The sequence below is a fragment of the Mobula hypostoma genome, chromosome 6 (genome assembly GCF_963921235.1).
Source record: "Mobula hypostoma chromosome 6, sMobHyp1.1, whole genome shotgun sequence".
NCBI lineage: Eukaryota > Metazoa > Chordata > Chondrichthyes > Myliobatiformes > Myliobatidae > Mobula > Mobula hypostoma.
The window spans coordinates 41,872,236-41,893,971 of record NC_086102.1 but is presented as its reverse complement, the minus strand read 5'-3'; the positions used below and the strand labels follow the sequence as shown (position 1 = coordinate 41,893,971).

Genomic DNA, 21,736 nt, shown 5'->3' with positions numbered 1-21,736 from the left:
ATTCAACTTGCACACTATATCCAGGCTACTGTTTGGGGGCCTGTAGATAACTCCCATTAGGGTCTTTTTGCCCTTACAGTTTCTCAGTTCTATCCATACTGACTCTACATCTCCTGATTCTATGTCGCCCCTTGCAAGGGACTGAATTTCATTCCTCACCAACAGAGCCACCCCACCCCCTCTGCCCACCTGTCTGTCCTTTCGATAGGACGTATACCCTTGAATATTCATTTCCCAGCCCTGGTCCTCTTGCAGCCATGTCTCTGTTATTCCTACAACATCATACTTGCCACTTTCCAACTGAGCCTCAAGCTCATCCACTTTATTTCTTATACTTATAACTCCCCTCACCTTTCACATCGATTCCTATTGCACTTGGCCGTACTCTCTGATCCCTTCCTGAGTTTTCTGCCCTGTTAATTCTGTTGTCTTTCTTAACTTTCCTTATTCTCTCTTTCCCTTTAACTCCATCCTTATATTTCCTCTCCTCCACCCCACCCCCCACTACTTAGTTTAAACACAGAAAAGTTTAATACGGAAAAGGGTAGGTCTGGGACATGGGGTGGGTTGAGATTCTAAGTTGAAGAAAGGCCAATTTTCTTGGTATCAGAAAGGATCTGGCAATTGTGGATTGAGACAGGCTGTTTTCTGGCAAAGGTGGGAGGCCTTCAAAATTGAAATTTTGAGAATACAAAGTTTGTCAGATTAAAAGTTAAAGATAACAGGTTTAGGGAACCTTGGTTTTCAAGAGATATTGAGGCCCTGGTTAAGAAAAAAAAGGAGGTGCATAGCAGGTATAAGGCAGGTATGAACAAATGAGGTACTTATGGAGTATAAGAAATGGAAGAGTATGCTTGAAAGAAACCAGGGTGGTTAAAAGAAGGCATGAAGTTGCCCTCTCAGAGAAGGTGAAGGAGAATCCTAAGGGATTCTATAGATGTGTTAAGAGCAAAAGGATTGCAAGGGACAAAATTGGTCCTCTGGATGATCAGAATGGTAATCTATGTGTGGAACCAAAGGCGATGGGAGAGATCTTAAATAGGTTTTTTGCATCTGTATTTACTTAGGACACGGATTCAGAATCTATAGAAGTAAGGCAAAGTGGCATCAACTTCATGGACCCTATACAGATTACAGAGGAGGAGGTGTTTGCTGTATTGAGACAAGTTAGGGTGGATTAATCACCTGACAAGTGTTCCCTTGGGAGGCAATTGCAGAAATTGCTAGAGCCCAAGAAGAGATATTTAAATCACCCTCAGTAGCAGGTGAGGTACTGGAGGATTGCATATAGCCAATGTTGTTCCACTGTTTAAGAAAGGCTGTTACAATAACCAGGAAATTATAGGCCTGTCTGCCTAATATCAGTAGTGGGAAAGCTATTGAAAGGTATTCTAAGGGACTGGATATATGAATATTTGGATAGACATGGACTGATTAAGGATGGTTAGCATGGTTTCGTGCATGGTAGGTCATGTCTAACCAATCTTGTAAAGTTTTTTGAGGAAGTTGCCAGGAAAGTTGGTGAAGGCAAAGCAATGGATGTTGTCTATGTGGACTTTAGCAAGACACTTGACAAGGACCCACATGGGAAGTTGGTCAAGAAGGTTCAGTCTCTTGGCGTTCATGATGAGGTAGTAAATTGGATTAGACTTTGACTCTGTGGGAGAAGCCAGAGAGTAATAGTAGATGGTTGCTCTCTGACTGGAGGTCTGTGACTAGTGGAGTGCTGCAGGGATCAGTGTTGGGTCCCAGTTCTAGATACCCCCATAAGGGGAAATATCCTCTCAGTGTCTAACTTGTTGAGACCCCTCAAAAATCACATATATTTCAATAAGCTTGTCTCTCTCAGTCTTCAAAACTGAAATGACTGTAAGCCCAACTCCTCAATTTTTCCTCCAAAATCATCCCAGGACACAATCAACGGAATCATACAGCATTTTAGGAACTACAGAAGAAGGAAAAATGTTTAATCCCTCAATAAAAGGCTTTCAATATATGTTTTAGAGAACAGAACACAGAACCTTTAATCTTACGGTACCAATTAGAATATTCCTGAAAAAGAAACCAGTAGTTTTAACTTTAGTTTTCCTAGTTGCATGCTACAGTTGTTTTCCTCTTCATGTTCCAGACTATATTCAAATTCTCCACTTTGGTTCAATTTTCAAGGTATTAACAATGAAGATGAGTGCGAAGAAAGAATACTACTGCGCCAGAGTTATCCTATCAAAACTAAAGGCTCCCAGCCCTGTGAGGCAGCTCGGAAATGGCCTGCAATGCAGGAAGCATCAAGAGTCATTACCCTCCAAGGAACTGTGGTAAAGTACATGATGGATGGATCTACTGAGGTAATACACTGTTGATTTATTCACTTAAATCTGAATTATGAGTAAAGAACTAACATCTGTTTTCCAGTCTTTTACTTCTGCTGAATTACATTAAAATGCTACTTCTATTGGAATATCTATTCCAGTTGCTACCTAAATTTAAAGTGTAGTTAATTTGACTTTAAATGGCCTTGAAGAAAATGCTAAAATACTATTTAAATATGTGAAATGGGGACACCTCTTTTTTCCCTTATTAGGGAAAGAGAGAGAGACTGTGGTATGTCGAATACTGGGTGAATGAGTAGTCTTTGGGGTACTGCAAGTCTGTGTCTTTATCGATGCTTTGCTGTACACTTGAGTGCTTGGTGGGTGGGGGGGGCACTGATGCTTTATTTCTGGTGGGGGAGGGGGGTCATTGCTTTGCTGCTGCTTATGCGTGGGTGGGGGGAGCGGGGGGCACTTTGCAGTTATAACATTTAACTGTCATTCATTCTTTGGGGCACTCCTCTGTTTTCCTGGATGTTTGCAAAGAAAAAGAATTTCAGAATGCATAATGCATTTCTCCGACATTAAATGTACCTTTGAAACCTTTGAAAGCAAAATTCCAGAGATGAGGTGAAAATGTAGCATTTGACCAAGAGTAGCTCCAAGAAATCAGATAGAATTGAACTGGTGGACTGGAGGAAATTCCACTGCTGGCCAAAATGATACCTAGCACAAAGAAAGATGATTATGATTAGAAGCCAATCATCTCAGTCATTACTTTAGGAATTCTTCAAAGCACTATTGTCATCATTGAGTCAAAATCTTATAAATCTTTTCATTACAGTGATATAAATTATTTACATTATATAACCTGCATTAGTTCAGAAAATGATTCTGCCAATGACATCCACATCTGGTTACGGAATAAATAAAATTACTTTTTTAGAATGTTACGTACCCCGTAACTGGGTTGCCAAACCAGCAGAAATGGACCACCTAGTTGGAGTCTGGATTACTGGAACTAAGAAAGTTTTATTAAAGAAATAAGCAACACAGTACTCTAATCAAAAGGATATAAATGCAACAGTTTAGCAATGATAAAACACACATGTACACAGGATAATAGGATCAATCAAGCTCCATCGCAGTCTAGGGGTAAATGATCAGTTTCAAGTGACAACAGGAATTCTGCAGATGCTGGAAATTCAAGCAACATACATCAAAGTTGCTGGTGAACGCAGCAGGCCAAGCAGCATCTGTAGGAAGAGGTGCAGTCGACGTTTCAGGCCGAGACCCTTCATCAGGACTAACTTCGAAGTTAGTCCTGACGAAGGGTCTCGGCCTGAAACGTCGACTGCACCTCTTCCTACAGATGCTGCTTGGCCTGCTGCGTTCACCAGCAACTTTGATGTATGTTGCTTGTAGTTTCAAGTGACGCAAATTTCAGTTCAATTTAGTTCAGTTCAGTTCACAGTAATCGCTGTTGTGCCATTGGGGCGGGGAGAAGAGAGAGAGTGAAAGCGAATGAATATTCAAAACCGATTCCAAACAGACCTTCGATATTCCTCGCAGTTAGCTTTCGGGCGAGCCCTTTGTAATGTCTTCTGAGGTCACCGACTGTGAGCCCTCCATTCCAGATACGATCGTTCTTCTGCGGTGAACCTGGCACCCAGGCAAGGGCGGACACACACACCAGGTTCCCGCCCGACCGTATCTTTCCACCCTGTGTGTCTATGGCTGGTCCCGCGACCAGACCTCCAGAACTCCCACCAACTTGTGGGGGCACACCACTTCCAGGGTCTCGTTACCTCGTGGTGTCGTGTGTCTCGCCTTAGCGAACCTGTCCCTTTTTATCCCCCTTTTGGGTTATCGCCTGTCCATCAAACTTCAAACAGTTCAGGGTTCAAAGCCACCGGTCTCTGACAATACTCGGATCTGTCTCCTTTTCGTTAATCCCTCTCGTCTCTCTCTTATTAGCATCTTGCATGTTCCCCCATTGTCCTCTTATTGGCATCAATCTTCTGAAAACTGGTTCTTTTGTCACAAGAAGTATCTGTAAAAGTTGAATGACTAATTAGTAGATATCAGATGGCTTTTCCTTAGAGAGTGTTGGAGGTGTTTGTTATGTATAGACATTTATTACATGGCCAGACTGTAAAGTTGAGTTGAAGTTATTTATGGTAAGTGAAATCATTAAATTCTAAACTCTCATTTCTATGGTGTTCCCTACGTGGGAATATTTAGGTTTTAATCTGGTCACCATTTGTATCAAGCTCTGAATGTGTGTGCAATTTAAGAATGCACTGTATTGTTTCTGGGGTATGTGCTAAATTCTGATTCCCTACTCCATCCTCATCAAAATTTTAAGGGAACAATTAATAGCATCCACTTCATGGAAATCAATGTTTTTCAAAAACTCACTAAGTTTTCTGAGTCATTCTGATATCTTCTTACTTGTCATAGATAAAAGCCAAAATTGAATCTTCTAATACAAATACATCAATCAAAATTACTGATGGAAAATTCTGCTTAAAGGGCTACCAATCCTGTCTTCCAAATATTTCAACAAGCTTGGCTTATATGGGCCTTGGAACTCCTCTGCACCTTTACTAGTAACTGTATCATCAGCCAGAGATGGAATCCAGTATGTATAGGAGCCTTGCTCTCATGGATGCACCACTTATACACCATGAAAGTCTTAAGCTACCTCCAAAGCTGATGATCAGCCATCTGAATGTGTCATCCATTCCACAAAGCAAAACCACAGAAGATGCATCAGTGGCATTGCTGGAGGTTATAGGTTGTTGAAAGGGCAATCAAAATTCATGTAACCATCTAGTCAAGACTCATCCTGGGGTCAAAGCCTGCAGTCAGGATGAGGAATAATATCACAAATGAATGTTAGAAATGTATAAGAAAGGATTATTCAAATTTCACTGAATTTATCCAATTACTTTATAGCATTTTATATCAGTAGGAGAATTTCTCAAAGGTTCACCAATAAACTTTTACAATTTAGTGATTGTTCATTATAGAATTACTAAACCTGGGCCGGACAAACCTTGGCAACTTGTTAACAATAGTGTCATCCTTTCTTCGTATTTCAATGACATCATGTTCTAATTGAGGATTAAATTGAAACCATGCTGCTGTCTGAGCCAGGGGTTCCCAACCTAGGATCTACAGAGCTCTTGGTAAGCCTCCATGGCATAAAAAATGTTGGGAACCCCTGCTCTAAGCAAACCCCTAATCCACCATCTGTGTAAATATGTTTCAGATTAAATGATTGTGCTTTGTTGTTGATAATTCCATGGGAAGCTGTCAACCATCCTCCCTCTGCCGCTCTTTGTGTCTGAACACTGCGGGTTGGAAGTATAGCATGCTCTTGAGGTCAAATGCAGGTTCATCTTACCATTCACCCTGCATTCAGTTTAGAGGTAGCTCTTGATTGTTCCAGGCTGAGGGCTTGAGTGCATCTATTACAAATGGCTGCTTAGCTTTTATCACTCACCAGTAACAGTCCCATTTATTTGAATGGGCTCATCAATCTTTTGTTTATTTCTCTGTACTTCATTATGTATTTATATTTTTCATGAATTAAAGGTAGGCCAATTAGCTATATTGTCATGCTTACTGTATTGATTATTTCAATTGTCTTAGATGTCTCAATCAGAGACATTTAAAACATTGAAAGATGCCTTTGGCAATAGGGGCTGTCTAAGGATATAAAGGCAATACTGCAGCAGTGTGTCAGGTTCTGCCACCTAAGGCCTAGTTGTCATTTGCAGACCATGCTGTCATGGCCTGTTTTGTGGGTGCTTCATGAGGCAAGAGCAGAAGAATTGGCGTGAGGACCATGTTCTAGCTTCTGTTACATGAAACTAGTGAAGGAGTCAAATAGCATGAGCTAGGAGTAGATATAAACTGCTGCTACATTTCCAGGTGATGTTGCTGAGGATCAACGTGTAAGGAAAAGAAAGGAGTTGGGCCATTTTGAGAAGTAATGTACAGTATTGTCAGTAATATTTTTCATTTTATCCATTCCCACTTTCACTAGATTCTATTTGCTGATGGGACTGTGAGCAGAAGTCCAGATTCTGGTCCAGTTTCCATTCCACAACCACCTTTAGTAACAAGAGAACAGCCTGAGATGAAAGATCAAGAACCAAAGAATGAGAAAGAATTAAAAAGAGCCCTAAGTGATGAAGGAAATAAGAGAGGTAATACTAAACTGATAACTACTTGTGTGGTTGATGTGGAACATATCCTGAGACAGTCCTGAGAAGTGACGTCACATATGTCTAGGTGTAATTTTTTATTACATGCATCCAATGACTTCATCATATGCAGGTTGAGTACCCTTTATCTGAAATTCCAAAATCCGAAAAACTCCAAAACCTTTTTGAGTGTTGACATGATGTCACAAATGGAAAATTCCACAAATCGCTGGGAAGGTTCCCAAGCGATGCATAGATATCTGCGCATCACAGACAGTTCTGAGAAGTGACCTCATATATGCCTGTGGAAACATTTTGTGAGAAAGGAAAGAAAAAAATATGAAAGATATGAAATGCAAATATATCATGTTACCAGAAATAAATTAAACCTTTTTTTTAAGCTTTCTATACACCAAAGCAGAGAAGTGGTTTGTGTACCGTAATTCTTCCAAGTAATGCACTAAGCACCAAGGATAAATTCAAATGAGGAAAAATCACTGAGGAACACAGATGTTTCTGAATTTTGTACCATTTATTTGTATTTTTTTTAAGGAAAGCGTGGTGATGTAGATCAATCTGCACCAAGAAATGATGCATCTTCTGCAACATATCCTCTACCTGGTACTTGGACAACCACCACACCAATTGGGTTAGTTATAGGAACAAAAGGCACAGAAAAGTTGGATATAAAACCTATCTTAGTCTATAAAGCCACAGATCCAGGAACTGGAGAAGTAAGTGTAATCTATTTTAATGACTTCAGTATTTCTACAGTTTTAAATCCCAGTTTTGTACCTCCTAATTACCCACTTACCAAATTTGTTGTGCTTGTTTACTAATCCCGCCCCACCCCACCCCAGATTTTCTCATTAGGCTACACTACTGATGCCACCCGATCTGCAGAATATTTCCTAAATTCTCTTCTATTTTTGAATATTTTCAGAATTCTCTTTTTAAAAACTTCCCATCTACTGCTTTGTTTTGCATCTCCATTTTAACATTTTTTTATTCTCATATACCATTATTTATCCTCTTCAAGATAAATAAGAATTCATTGCTCTCTCTTCAGTGGCAACATCAATTTTCTGTCATCTGGAAATTTTCATCTGCATAATAGGCAATACCTTTGTTCCCTCCACTTCCCTTCACTAAAAAATTTGATCCTGAATTTTCCATTTCTATTGAAAGATTCTTGACCTGAAGTATTGACCTATTTCTTTCTCCTGCTGAATATCTTCAATAAATTACTTAACTATGCTTCAAGAGAAGGTGCTGTTGTGTGTATGTTTAGGAAGTTTCATTGTACTAATATAAATCCATTATAATGTTGTGCTTGCAGTTATATCACAAATGCAACCAAATGAAGTGAAAATTATTTTTGGTCAAGGTGGTTTCTTCATAGTTTATCCATCAAAATGACATTAAATATTGATTAATTTATAAATCTGCAACATAAGTAATTTAATTTGCAAGCCTGTCATGATTTAGTTCTTTACTAATAATTATATGTACTAAATGATTTCCAATGTAAAACTAATTGTCTTTATTTATGCCATTATTGTATTATTCAATTGGAATCATCAATTGAAGTTTTATTGCTTCATCTTGAAACTGATCACTATTATAGGTTAATTGCTGACACAAGTTTGTTATTGCTTTATCGACTTAACTTTCTATGCTTAGCATGCAAGTGGTAGATTGGTAACAATAATGTGACTTGTTTCTTCAAAGGGACCCAATATCTTCCAACATTGGCAGTTACATTTCTCTAAAATCAATGTATTGCTTATTATATTCAAATTCTGTCTGTAACATGTTTGGTGAATTTAATTCTTGACATTATAAGAAAACAGCTCTGAACTCTCCACTATTTTAAGAAAATATGAAATTCTGATTAATTTTAATAGGCTTTTGGAATCTAATATAGTAAAAGATCCGTAATCCAGTATATGCCAAAGTTGACAGGTGCCAGTTAAACAAATATCCAGATAATCCAGTGTCTCCCTGTACATCCCCTTAGCAATGTCCTGAGTCAGCACACTAGTTTCCTCAATGCTGTCCTTGCAGTCATCCAGCTGCTTCTCTAAAGTGTCAGTAACTGGAGCCTACTACTTAATGAAGCAGCAGTTACTTGAGCTATTACTGGGTATATCTAATATCCTAAACTCTTGAATTTAGTGGCTACAGGTAGGCAGAAGTACAGTTGAATGCTTTGTTTATACTATTGAAAAATGGCAGCAGGACCTGTGAAATCACTTAAAATAAATATATGTTGCCACAGGTAATGATTACAAGACAGGACAAGGTAGTTACTGTGTTTGGGAGTGACAACACCATCGTGGAGCATGCTGACGGAACCAGGATTACAACATTCTTTCAGGATATATCAATCCCAGATGACAAGCTGCAAGATGAAACTGGTAAAAAAAATATAAGGGTCTCCTGTTAAACTGGCTATTTCCATTCACAAAATATTTGATTTGCATTCTTAACCTACTGGCATGTTAATATAGCATGCGTGTCTACATAAATAAGAACTTATGCTATACTGTAGTGTATGAAGTCCAATAGCTCAGACATTTATATCTGGAAAGATGGGAATGCTCTTTCCAGCATGCTTCAGATTTCCATCAGGAACACATTATGCAAGAACTATAACAATTGATAGTTGTGTATTTAATTCAGCAAATCATCCCAAGAGGCTTTACAAGGAGCATTACCAAATCAAATTTGGCATTAAATAATACAATAAGATATGAGTCCAACGACTTAGTCAAATCAATACAGAAAATGTTGGGAATACTCAGGTCAGGTAGCATCTATTAAGAGGCAAACAAAGTTAACATAACCTTTCACTAGAACTGGGAAATCCTTGAGGTAAAGCTAGACACAGGGAAAGAGGGAAATGGGAAAGGAAGGGTGGTCTAGAATTCTAGATGAGTAAACTTAAAGGTAAACAGCAAGTGTAGTAGAAAAAGGGAAGTCATTAATTTATTCTTAAATTATGACAAAAATCATAACTTTATTTTCTTATTTTCCATTTCAAGCCATTTCTTAAAAGCCTTTTCCTCATTGCAACCAATCTATTCTACCAACAAAAGCTACATAGCTGAAAAGTTTAGAAAGATGGATCAAACATGGACAAACGGAACTAGCTTGAATATGCATCTTGGTTGGCATCATTCTGTTTCTGTGCTGTATGACTTGATGTGTAGGGATGAAGGAGATTGCAGAAGTAGGATCAAAGCAAAGCAAGATGAGAAATAAAACTAGTGCCAATGTGGAATCAAGAGTCCAGGGGCAGTATGTTCCTGCAGGTTGAAGGGTAAACCTAGCCAGTTTAAGGAACTCTGCCTTACAAGAGATACTGAGCCTTAGGCAAAGAAAAAGAAGGAAGCATGCAATAGATTTAGCAGGTCAGGGATAAGCAAAATCCTTGGGGCTTAAAAAGATCAAAAATACACAAGAAATCAGGAGGGCAATGAAAACATATAAAATGGATCAGACAGGTAAAGTTAAGGAAATTCCCTAGGGTTTCTGTAGCTGTCTTGAGAGTAGAAGGTTAGCTTGGGAGAAAGAAAGACCTCTTAATCAGTAGGGCCACTTTTCTCTGAACCCACAGAAGATGGGTAGGATTTTTAACTTATTTTAAAAGTCCATAATGTATCTGCCTCAACCACGGCATCGGGCAGTGCATTCCAGGTACTCACCACTCATAAGTTTCAGGTACTCACTTGCATTTAAAGTGAGAGGTTCCTTTAAAATTACCACCTCTCACCTTAAATGCATACCCTCTGGTATTAGGCTTTTCAACCTGGAGATGCCATCTGTGTACTCTATCTATGCATCTCATAATCTTATAAAACTCTATCCGATCTCCATTCAGCATCAACCTCTGCAGAGAATACAGCCTAAGTTAGTCCATCCTCTCATTTTAGCCCATGTCCTCTTCAGGCAGCAAGCTGGTAACCCTCTTCTTCCCACTCTCCAAAGCCTCAATATCCTTCCTATAATTGGGTGACCAGAACTGTATGCTAGACTCCAGATGTGGCCTAATTAGAGTTTTATAAAGCTACAACATAATTTAGTGCTTCAATTAATAAAGGCAAGCATGCTATATGTCTTCTTAACCACCCTATCAACCTTTGAAGCCACTTTCAGGGAGCTAATAACTGATTATGAGGAATCAGCATATTTTTGTGCCTGGAAAGTCATGCTTAACAAATCTTTTTGAATTTTTTGAGGAGGTAACCAAGATGGTAGATGAGGGTAGGGCAATATATGTTGTCTATTTGGACTGCAGGAAAAGTTTAACAAGGTCCAGCGTGGTAGGCTGATTGGGAAGTTAAATCCTATGGAATCTAGAGAGAGCGGATTAGATGGCTCAGAGGTTGAAAGCAAAGGGTAGTGGTTGAAGGTTGTTTCTCGAGTGGAGCTGGTGACTAGTGGTGTGCCACAGGGGTCTGTGTTGGATCATTTGTTCTACATTATTTATACAAATTATTTGGATATGAATGCAGATGATGTAATCAGCAAATTTCATGTCATCTACAAAATTAGAGCTGTTGTTGATGGTAAAGAAGATTATTATAGATTATAGGGGATCTTGAAAATTAGGGAATTGGGCTGAGGAGTAGCAAATGAATTTTAATACAGGTAAGCGTGACGTGATGCACTTTGGAAAGCCAAACCAGCACAGAACTTGCATTATGAGTGGTAGAGCACGCAGGAGTGTAATAGATCAGGGGACCTAGGACTAATGGAAAGCAACACCACAGATAGACAGGGGAGTGAAAAATCATTTAGCACATTGGCCTTCATCAGTCAGTACATTGAGTACAGGAGTTGGGATATTATGTTGCAGTTGTTTAAAATGTTTGTGAGGACACACTTGGAGTACTGTTCACCCTGTTATAGGAAAGAAGTGGTTAATCTGGAAAGGATGTAGCAAAGATTTACAAGGATGGTGCCAGGACTAGAGGATCTGAGTTATAGGGAGAAGTAAACCATGCTAGTGCTCTATTCTTTGGAAAGTGGGAGAATGAGGGATGACCTCGTAAAGTGTCTAAAATTATGATGGGCTTAGATGAGGTGGATGGTAAGATTCCTTTCCCCAGGAGGGTGAGGTGTCCAAAACTGTGGGATTTAGGTTTTGAAGGGAGGGAATTAAAAGGGACCTGAGGGGGCAACTTTTCCCACAGAGAGTCTGGTGAATATATAGAAGTGGTTGACAGGTAAAATATCAATAAGAGGTACAGGTAAATGGATCAGTACAACTTGGACAGATAGGGGCTGAATGCAGGAAATTGGGGCTAGCTGACTGAGCACCTTGGTTGGTATAGACAAGTTGGACCAATGAGTCTGTATCTGAGCTGTACTCCTCTAACACTCTATAGCTTAATGTAGCTCAATAAACACTGGGGTATTGGATAAACAAGACAGCACAGATGGAGAGAAATGTTTTGGATATCCACAAGTTTACAGAGACTAAACATGAATCACGTTTAGCCATAATAACTATGTGGGTTAAAGATCCAGCAGAACTTGAGCTGAGGCAGTGGCGAGACACTTATGCTAACAAAAGTATGGCATTTAGTCTGAGAAGCAAAAGTATTTACATTATTCAACCTATAGAATTCTGCCTATAAGCACTTACTTGAAAACCTAGTGGTACCAGTTTTCCCATTCCTTCAGGAGGGGAAACATCCAGTGTGAATAAATATAAGTGTTTCTCAAAACAAAAATAAAACATTTCATTGTCATGCCATATCAGTGAGTTTTTGAACAATGTGCACACTTATTCGTGGAAGAGTAATAGCAGATAAGTATTAGAAAACCAGATTATCTGTGGTGTTACACATGCTTAGATTTGAATAATTCCTTGACGTTGCTGAACAAGCAACAAATAATGTAATGATTGTGATATAGCCTGGAAAAACCTGAGAAAGGGTTTGTATACAACAAATTATTCTATATTAATTTGGATACAGAAAAAAAGATAGATTGAAGAGAATAAGATAGAAATTAAATAGAATTAAAATAGAAAGGTAAAGTCAAAGTTAAACTTGAACATTTCAAAAATCTTCAAAATAATTGGGTTTCTTTCTTATTCACTTTTTGGCAAGAGATGTATGATGTTCATCAGCAATTATCACATCATTAAAAGATTGTACCTGAACTGTGAATTGCAAGACTTAACTTTCTACTGCTAAGTAATTATTGTGCAAAAGTAGCAACTTCATGAAAATCTAGCAGAGATTTTTGGTAAACTGTGATTTTTAGAAAGTTAAAGGCAAAATTGAAATAAATTGGTCATCACAATCTACAGACCTGCTTTTCATACAGTATCCCTATATCAGCATATTGGTGGAGCAGACTCGATGGGCTGAATGGTCGACTTCTGCTCCTTTGTCTTATGGAAAAAATATTGCTGCCTTATTTCCACATTATTAAAAATATACCATTCAGAGACTTCCAGCAAAAACTACTTTCAAACTCTAAAATTAACCTCACATTCTATTTATGATTTATTAAATTTTTAAGGAGTGGTTTTAATTCCAGCATGAACTAGGTGGCATGGAAAGACCAGCATGTTGTTATCAGCAATCTTAAATCAATTTTAACTTGATTGACTGGCCTGCTTTCCAATTGTGTTGCAAATCTGGCATCTTGATCCCCTTCCACATGAAGGCATGAATTTTGCTCGACTCCGTCAGAGGTTTTGAGTGGAAGTATTGGTACATCTCAGGGTGTGTCACAACTACCAGACAAAGGCAATATTTCAGACTTACACCAGGTTCTGTCGGGGGTTTCCAGGCTGAGCTCTGTCTTTGGACTCAGTGAAGGGTCACCTCAATATTTGTGACTGGGGGTGGGGGGTACTCCTCTCAGATGCTGTGTTTGTTTAGATGATGAACAGGATCTACAGGTCTATTCATTTGAACAGGGATTGTACAGATACACAGAAGGAAGATGAGAATAAGTTGTTTAATATTTAATAATTTAAAATAATTGACTATTTCAGTTGATCTTTCAAATATGACATTAAAATCTTATTTTATATTTTGTTGTTTTGTATGCTTCTGAATGTAAGAGACATTATGTTGACAACTGGAAGCAAGATTTGGTCAGCCAAAGGCTTTCAGAAGAGTTTCATCAGCAAGCTTTACTCTGTTCACATCAACTGATTACATTATTTTAACCCCTGTCTCTACACAGGCTGCTTCATCTGAGCAGAAATATAAGCCTTTCGGTGGAGGAAGAATTTTGGGGGGAATGGAGAGTGTGGACAATGAGTGCTGGTGCCAACTCAACTCAGAAGATTTTAGGACTATTTTCAAAGTTGCTCACAAAGTTAGATTATGAGAACACTCAGTCCTCGTTTATTGTCATTTAGAAAAGCATACATGCATTAAGAAATGATACGATGTTCCTCCAGAGTGATATCACAGAAAAACAGGACAAACCAAAGACTACCACTGACAGAACCACATAATTATAACATATGGTTACAGCAGTGCAAAGCAATACCATAATTTGATAAAGAACAGACCATGGGCACGGTAAAAAAAAGTCTCAAGTCCCAATCGACTCCCGAGTCCCCGATAGCAGGCGGCAAAAGGGAGAAACTCCCTGCCATAAACCTCCAGGCACCGACAACTGCCAGTGCATTGGAAGAACCGACCACAGCCGACACTGAGTCCGTCCATCCGAAAACTCCAACACTCCGAGCCTCCGACCAGCCGCTCCGATACAGTCTCCCAAGCGCCATCTTCTGCCGAGCGCCTTCGACCTCGCCTCGGCTGCCGAAACAAGCAAAGCCGAGGATTCGGGGCCTTCTGCTCCGGAGATTCCGGTTACCACACAGTAGCAGCGGCAGCGAAGTGGGCATTTCAGAAGTTTCTCCAGATGTTCCTCCGTACTCTCACGTCTGTCTTCGTCAAATCAGAATTGTGCACGGTACCCTACTTAACAGATTACAGATATCATTCACCGGAGAGGCCGTGCCCGCTGTGTCGCGCCACCATCTTCTCCTCCTCCCCCTATACAAGGTTGGGATGTCAAAGGTGTACTATATCCTGATGGTGTGTTTTCTGTTTACTTGCTAATGCTTTTTGTTACTTTAATCAATATATAATCTTTCCCCATCTGTCTGATGTTCCATAAAGACCGTGTTATCTCTGTCTCAGAGGCTGACGTCAGGCTGTTTTTCCATAGGATGAACCCTCGCAAAGAGTATGGAGTATCTGGTAGGGCTCTGAAAATCATCTTGCGACAGTCAGAAGTTCCTACCTGCTTAAAAAAGGCAATCATTATACCAGTACCCAAAAAGAACAGGTTAAGCTGCCTTAATGACTATCATTCATTAGCACTTACAGTACATCTATGGTGATGAAGTGCTTTGAGAGGTTGGTTATGACCAGAATTAACTCCTATGTGAGCAAAGACCTGAACCCACTGCAATTTGCCTGTCGACACAATAGGTCTATGGTAGACGCAATCCCATTGCCTCTTCATTTGGCCTTGGATCATCTGGACAAAGCAAATACCTTTGTCCAGATGTTACTTATTGACTAGAACTTAGCATTTCACACAATCATTCCAACGGCTCTGATTGAAAAACTCCAGAAGCTGGGCCTCTGTATCTCCCTCTGCAACTGGATCCTTGACTTCCTAATCGGTAGACCACAATCTGTGTTGATCAGAAACAACATCTCCACCTCGTTGACAATCAACACTGGTGCACCTCAGGAGTGTGTGCTTAGCCCACTGTTCTACCCTCTTTACACCCATGACTGTGGGGCTAGGCACAACTCAAATGTCATCTAGAAACCTGCTGACAATACAACCATTGTTGGCAAAATTTCAGATGGAGATGAGAGGAGATACAGGACTGAGATATATCAGCTAGTTGAGTGGTGTTGTAGCAACAACCTTGCACTCAACATCATTAAAACCAAAGAACTGATTGTGGACTTTAGAAAGGGTAAGACAAGGGAACACCTACTAATCCTCATAGAAGGATCAGAAGTGGAAAGAGTGAACAATTTCAAATTCCTGGATGTCAATATCTCTGAGGATCTAACCTGGACCCAACATATTGATGCAGCTACAAGAAGGCACAACAGTGGCTATATTTCACTGCATCACAATCTGGTATGGAAAACTACTGCACAGGACTGAATTAAGCTGCAGAGAGTTGTAAACTTACTTAGCTCCATCACGAGCACTAGTCTCCGTAGTATCCAGGTCATGTTCAAGGAGTGATGCCTCAAAAAAGTAGTGTCCATCATTAAGCACCTCTGTCACCCAGGTCATGCTTTGTTCTCCCAGCTACCATCAGGAAGGAGGTACAGAAGCAAAAGGCACACACTGAATGACTCAGGAGCAGCTTCCCTGCTGTCCAATTTCCGAATGGACATTGAACCCATGAACATTACCTCACTTAGTCCTCATTACCTCAGTTAGTCCTGACGAAGGGTCTCGGCCTGAAACGTCGACTGCGCCTCTTCCTATAGATGCTGCTTGGCCTGCTGTGTTCACCAGCAACTTTGATGTATGTTGTAACATTACCTCACTACTCTTTTATTTCTATTTTTGCACTCATTACTTTAATATATATTAAATAGTTAAATTAAGGCATTGATCATGTGGGTAGTCAGAGGCTTTTTCCCAGGGCTGAAATGGCTAACACGAGAGGGCACAGTTTTAAGGTGCTTGGAAGTAGGTACAAAGGAGATGTCAGGGGTAAGTTTTTTACGCAGAGAGTAGTGAGTGCGTGGAATAGGCTGCCGACAACGGTGGTAGAGGTGGATACGATAGGGTCTTTTAAGAGACTACTGGATAGGTACATGGAGCTTAGAAAAATAGAGGGCTATGGGTAACCCTATGTAATTTCTAAAGTAAGTGCATGCTCAGCACAGCATTGTGGGCCGAAGGGCCTGTATTGTGCTGTAGGTTTTCTATGTTTCCATATACTTACTGTAATTCATGTTTTTTCTCTCTTATTGTGTATTACGTTGTACTGCTGCTACAAAGTCAACAAATTTCACAATATCTGCCAGTGTTATTAAATCTGATTCTGATTCTAAAGGTTTCAGTGAACCAAGTTAGGAAGGGAATAACAGAAACTATGAGACCAGTGATCCTAGCAAGTATCCTTCCAAAGTTACAGTGTACTGGCATCAGCCCGTAGTTTAATACAAATTGAAATTTAATGATTTTGCCAGTGCAACATATGTGAGAACAAGATTGTGAAGGATATACAATTCTGGAATCCTACTAGGATACTTATTGTCACATAAAATTAGACAAATTACTGTGCTTGAGCAGATTCAAAATTAGAAGCCCACTGGAAATCCATCCCCAAAAGTGAATAATATCCTTCCTGTAAACCATGAATTTTTCAACAAATATAAAATCCTGGTTTTTGCTGTTATATTTAAATACAATTAACCACTTAAATGTTTTCACAGAGGTAACCCCAGAAAAGGTGACTAGGTGTGTTAAATGCATAAAGGTGGAGTGCATGGGATTTGCCACTGTTTTAATGAACTGGGATGACTGCACGTGTTCTGCAGTATTTGGAAATGGTACGACCATCATTGCCAAGCCTCAGGGCATTTACCAGGTATCGTGGCAACAATATTATTTTTAATTTCAGTTTTTAATATGAGTATTAAACCAAAGCAATGATTTCTTAAGCAAATATACAGCTTATTTTAGTTAAATACTTTGGTGAACCTTCAAGTGTTGCTTGTGAAAAGGATAGACAATTGTAATGTACATAGCAACTGTTAGTTCATGATTATCTTTCACCTTTAATTCTTAGTTAATCTTGAATGCCAAGTGATCTTATTCCTCATTAGTTAAAAAATGGATAGAATTTGCTGTCTTAAAGGTTGCTCACTGAATTCCACACATTGTGGGAGTCATGGTTAAAATCAAGATCATTACACTTCCATCTTTCCTATTGCCATTATTTATTTGACTGAAATAGTGCAAGTAGAAGAGGGAAAATGACAAACAAAAAGATTATCACCTAGAACATTGCTTGCTGCAGAACTATCTTACTTTCAGAGTGTCACACCTACAGAGTGTCTACACCAAATTTGCACATTCACAACATTAGAAATACTTCTGACATGGACATCAGCAAATGGCTAACTTGCCAGATATTTCTGGTAGCTTTACAAAATTGCCAGAAGGAATACAGTAAATTAGCAGGCCATTGCCATTTAAAAGTTTCTCTTTCTTCTTTGTTCCAACCCACACAATTGAATGTCTCTTTGACAATATTACTATGAAACTGACTGCATTTACTATTGCATGTCGCATCATTGGTACTTACAGGTGCTTGCCAACTGAATCAACTACACGTAAAGCAGGGGTTCCCAACCTGGGATTCATGTACCCCTCAGTTAATGGTAGGGATCCATGGCATAAAAAAGGCTGGGAACACTTCATTTAAAGGATTAATAGTCTGGTATTGCACATGACTTCCTCTTTTGAAGGGAAAGTTGTTTACATTATCCATGTTGATACAGAATGCCAATTTTTCCATAAAGGAATGTTGGTACAGCCAACCAAGAACCCTGACTGTCGAAATACATTCATGAGCTTACAGTATGTGGAGCACCAAGAGCTTAAAATGGCAGAAAGCTATAGAAGAGTACTGAAAGCATAGAGGTGAAATTTAAAGAGAAACTTGGAAATCAATGAGAGCCTATGAGAAGATACTTGCGAACAAAATTGGACAAAGACATGTTATTATAAGTACATGATGGGCAGGAGAATATATGGGCTATGATAAAGGTTAATTCTGGAATAAAGGTTACCTAAGTTCAAAGTAAATTTATTATCAAAGTATGTACATGTCACCACATGCAACCCTGATGTTTGTTTTCTTGTACGCATACTCAGTCAGTCCAAACACCATAATAGAATCAATGAACATAAGAACATAAGAAATAGGAGCAGGAGTTAGCCATCCGGCCCATCAAGCCTGCCCCGCCATTCAATAAGATCATGGCTGCTCTGTCCGTAAACTCAGCTCCCTCTACCTGCCTTTTCCCCATAACGCTTAATTCTCTTACTATGATAAAAACCTATCTAACTGTATCTTAAATATATTTAGTGAGGAATCCTCAACTGTTTCCCTGGGCAGAGAATTCCACAGATTCACCACTCTCTGGGAAAACCAGTTTCTCCTCATTCCATCCTAAATCTTCTCGCCTGAATCTTGAGGCAATGTCCCCTAATTCTAGTCTCAACTACCAATGGAAACAACTTTCCTACTTCTATCTTATCTATCCTTTTCAAAATTTTGTATGTTTCTATAAGATCCCCTCTCATTCTTCTGAATTCCAGAGTATAGTCCCAGGTGACTCAATCTCTCCTCATAGGTTAACCCCATTCATCCCTGGAATCAACCTAGTGAACCTCCTCTGCACTGCCTCCAAAGCCAGTATATCCTTCCTCAAGTACGGAGACCAGAACTGCACACAGTACTCCAGGTGCGACCTCACCAGTACCCTGTATAGTTGCAGCATGACCTCCCTGCTCTTGAATTCAATCCCTCTAGCAATGAAGACCAACACTCTGTTTGCCTTCTTAATAACCTGTTGTACCTGCAAACCAACTTTTTGCAATTCATGAACAAGCACTCCCAAGTCCCTCTTCACAACAGCATGCTGCAACCTTTCACCATTTATATAACAATCTGCTCTTCTATTATTCCTTCCAAAGTGGATGATCTCGCATGAAAGACCATACCCAACAGGGCAGATAAACAACTTGTGTGCAAAAGACAGCAAACTGTGCAAATACAGAAGAAAAAAAGAAATAATAATAAATAAATAATAAATATCAAAAACATGAGATGAATAGTTCTTGAAAGTGAATTCATAGGGGTTGTAGGAACAGTTCAATGATGGGGCAAGTGAAGTTGGTTCAAGAGCCTGATGGTTGAGGGGTAATAACTGTTGCTAAGCCCGGTGGTGTGAGTCCTGAGGCTCTTGATGGCAACAGCATAACCTGAGTGGTGGGGTCCTGATGATAATTATAACCCATATGTAGAGGTGTAGTTATGGGCCTAGCTTTTTAATAAGTATTTGGCCTTCAAAGAAGAATGAGATGACACTAATGATATAGTTAAGGAGGAAGTTTAAATATTAGATGAGTTTTTTTTTAAAGCAAAACAAGTACTAATAGTTTTAACATATTTGAAAGTGGATAAATTGTCAGACTGTTAAAAGAAGTATTGGAGGAAGTACAGAAGCTCTGAGTATAAACTTTCCTAGCTACGAGAATGGTGCTAGAGGATTCCTAACATTGTACCATTGTTTAAAAATAGATGAAGTGAGAAAGCAAGTAATTTCAGTTTTTTAACTTTGATAGTCAAAAATTGCATTCAATTCTGAGGAGTATTAGAATATGTTAGAACATACAGTACTGGAACAAGCCCTTAGGCCCACAATATCTATGCAGATCATTATGCCGAATTTCATGTATATGATCTATGTCCCTCCATCTATGTTCATGTGCTTCTTAACACTAGCAGCCCAGCAGCATATTCAATGCACCCACCACATTCCATGTTTAATAAAAAAATTACCCTGCACATCTCTTTAAAACTTCCCCCTTTCGCTTTAAAGCTATATCCTATAGTATTTGCCATTTCTACATGGGGAAAAAGACTCTAACTATCTGCCATATTTATGCCTCTCATAATTTTATGAACCTTTATCAGGTCTCTCCTCGACTTCAAGCTCCCCAAAGAAAACAATCCAAGTTTGGTCAACCTTTCCATATACCTAATACTCCAATCCAGGCAAATCCTAATGAACCTCTTCTGCACCATCTCCAAAGCGTCCACATGTTCACCTCAAGATGCTTGTGTCAAGCATGATACCCAATTAAACTAAATATCTTCTGCCTGCACATGATCCATATCCCTTCATTACCTGAATATTCATGTTTCTGCCTAAAATCCTCTTAAACACTGCTATCATATCCGCTTCCACTGATAGCCATGATAGCTCATACCAGGCACCTAACACTCCCTGTGTTGGGGGGGGGGGGGAGAAACACCTTGCCTTGTATATCACCCTTCAAAACTCTCGTCAAGGCCCCAGTGATCTCCCCTCAAATTCAAGTTCATTACCAATGACACAACACACACAAAATGCTGGTGAACGCAGCAGGCCAGACAGCATCTGTAGGAAGAGTTACAGTCGTCGTTTCGGGCCGAGACCCTTCGTCAGGATTAACTGAAAGAAGAGATAGTAAGAGATTTGAAAGTGGGAGGGGGAGCGGGAGATCTGAAATGATAAGAGAAGACAGGAGGGGGAGGGATGGAGCCAAGAGCTGGACAGGTGATTGACAAAAGGGATACAAGGCTGGAGAAGGGAGAGGATCATGGGATGGGAAGCCTAGGGAGAAAGGAGGAGGAAGGGGAGCCCAGAGGATGGAGAGCAGGCAAGGAGTTATAGTGAGAGGGACAGAGGGAGAAAAAAAGAGAGAAAAAAATTGGAAAAAATAATAAATAAATAAATAAATAAATAAATAAATAAATAAATAAGGGATGGGGCACGAAGGGGAGGAGGGGCATTAATGGAAGTTAGAGAAGTCAATGTTCACGCCATCAGGTTGGAGGCTACCCAGACGGAATATAAGGTGTCGTTCCTCCAACCTGAGTGTGGCTTCATCTTTACAGTAGAGGATGCCGTGGATAGACATATCCAATGACGTTTGTTGTTTTGTGGCAGCAGTACAGTGTAATACATAAAATATACTCTTGCATTTCTCAATAATTAAGTATTAGACCCTGTATACTTATCCACCACCTTGTTCTTTATTAGACTCAGCACCACCTCTTCCTTGCTCAACATACTCTAGATTATTAGCTTCCCTATATAATCTCACTGCCTTCATTGTTCTTCTCCTTAGTGAATGTCAATGTGAAGTACTTATTCAATACCTTGCCCATACCCTTTGGCTCCAGGCATAAATTCCCTCCTTTATTCTTGAGTGATCCTACTTTCTTAAGCTTTCTTTCCTCTTTTTTTTAATGTATGTATAAAATATCTTTGGATTTTCCTTATTTCTTCTCATCAAGGGCCTTTTGGCCCTCCTAATTTATTTTGAGTTCTTTCCTGCTTTCCTCGTACTCCTTAAGGGCACTGTCTGATGTCTGCTTCTAAAATCTTA

The 21,736-nt window shown here is 39.5% G+C and overlaps 1 protein-coding gene across 7 annotated transcripts in view; it reads left to right on the top strand.

The window, feature by feature from the left end:
- Positions 1–21,736, top strand: part of spag17 (sperm associated antigen 17) — a 266,599-nt gene that overhangs the window by 150,838 nt on the left and 94,025 nt on the right. For all 7 annotated transcript variants that reach the window (XM_063050679.1, XM_063050682.1, XM_063050683.1 and 4 more), the window contains 5 exons: positions 2,167–2,345; positions 6,367–6,529; positions 7,079–7,260; positions 8,808–8,946; positions 17,002–17,156. In XM_063050679.1, coding sequence (XP_062906749.1) covers positions 2,167–2,345; positions 6,367–6,529; positions 7,079–7,260; positions 8,808–8,946; positions 17,002–17,156 — 818 coding nt within the window. The remainder of the gene's footprint in view (positions 1–2,166; positions 2,346–6,366; positions 6,530–7,078; positions 7,261–8,807; positions 8,947–17,001; positions 17,157–21,736) is intronic.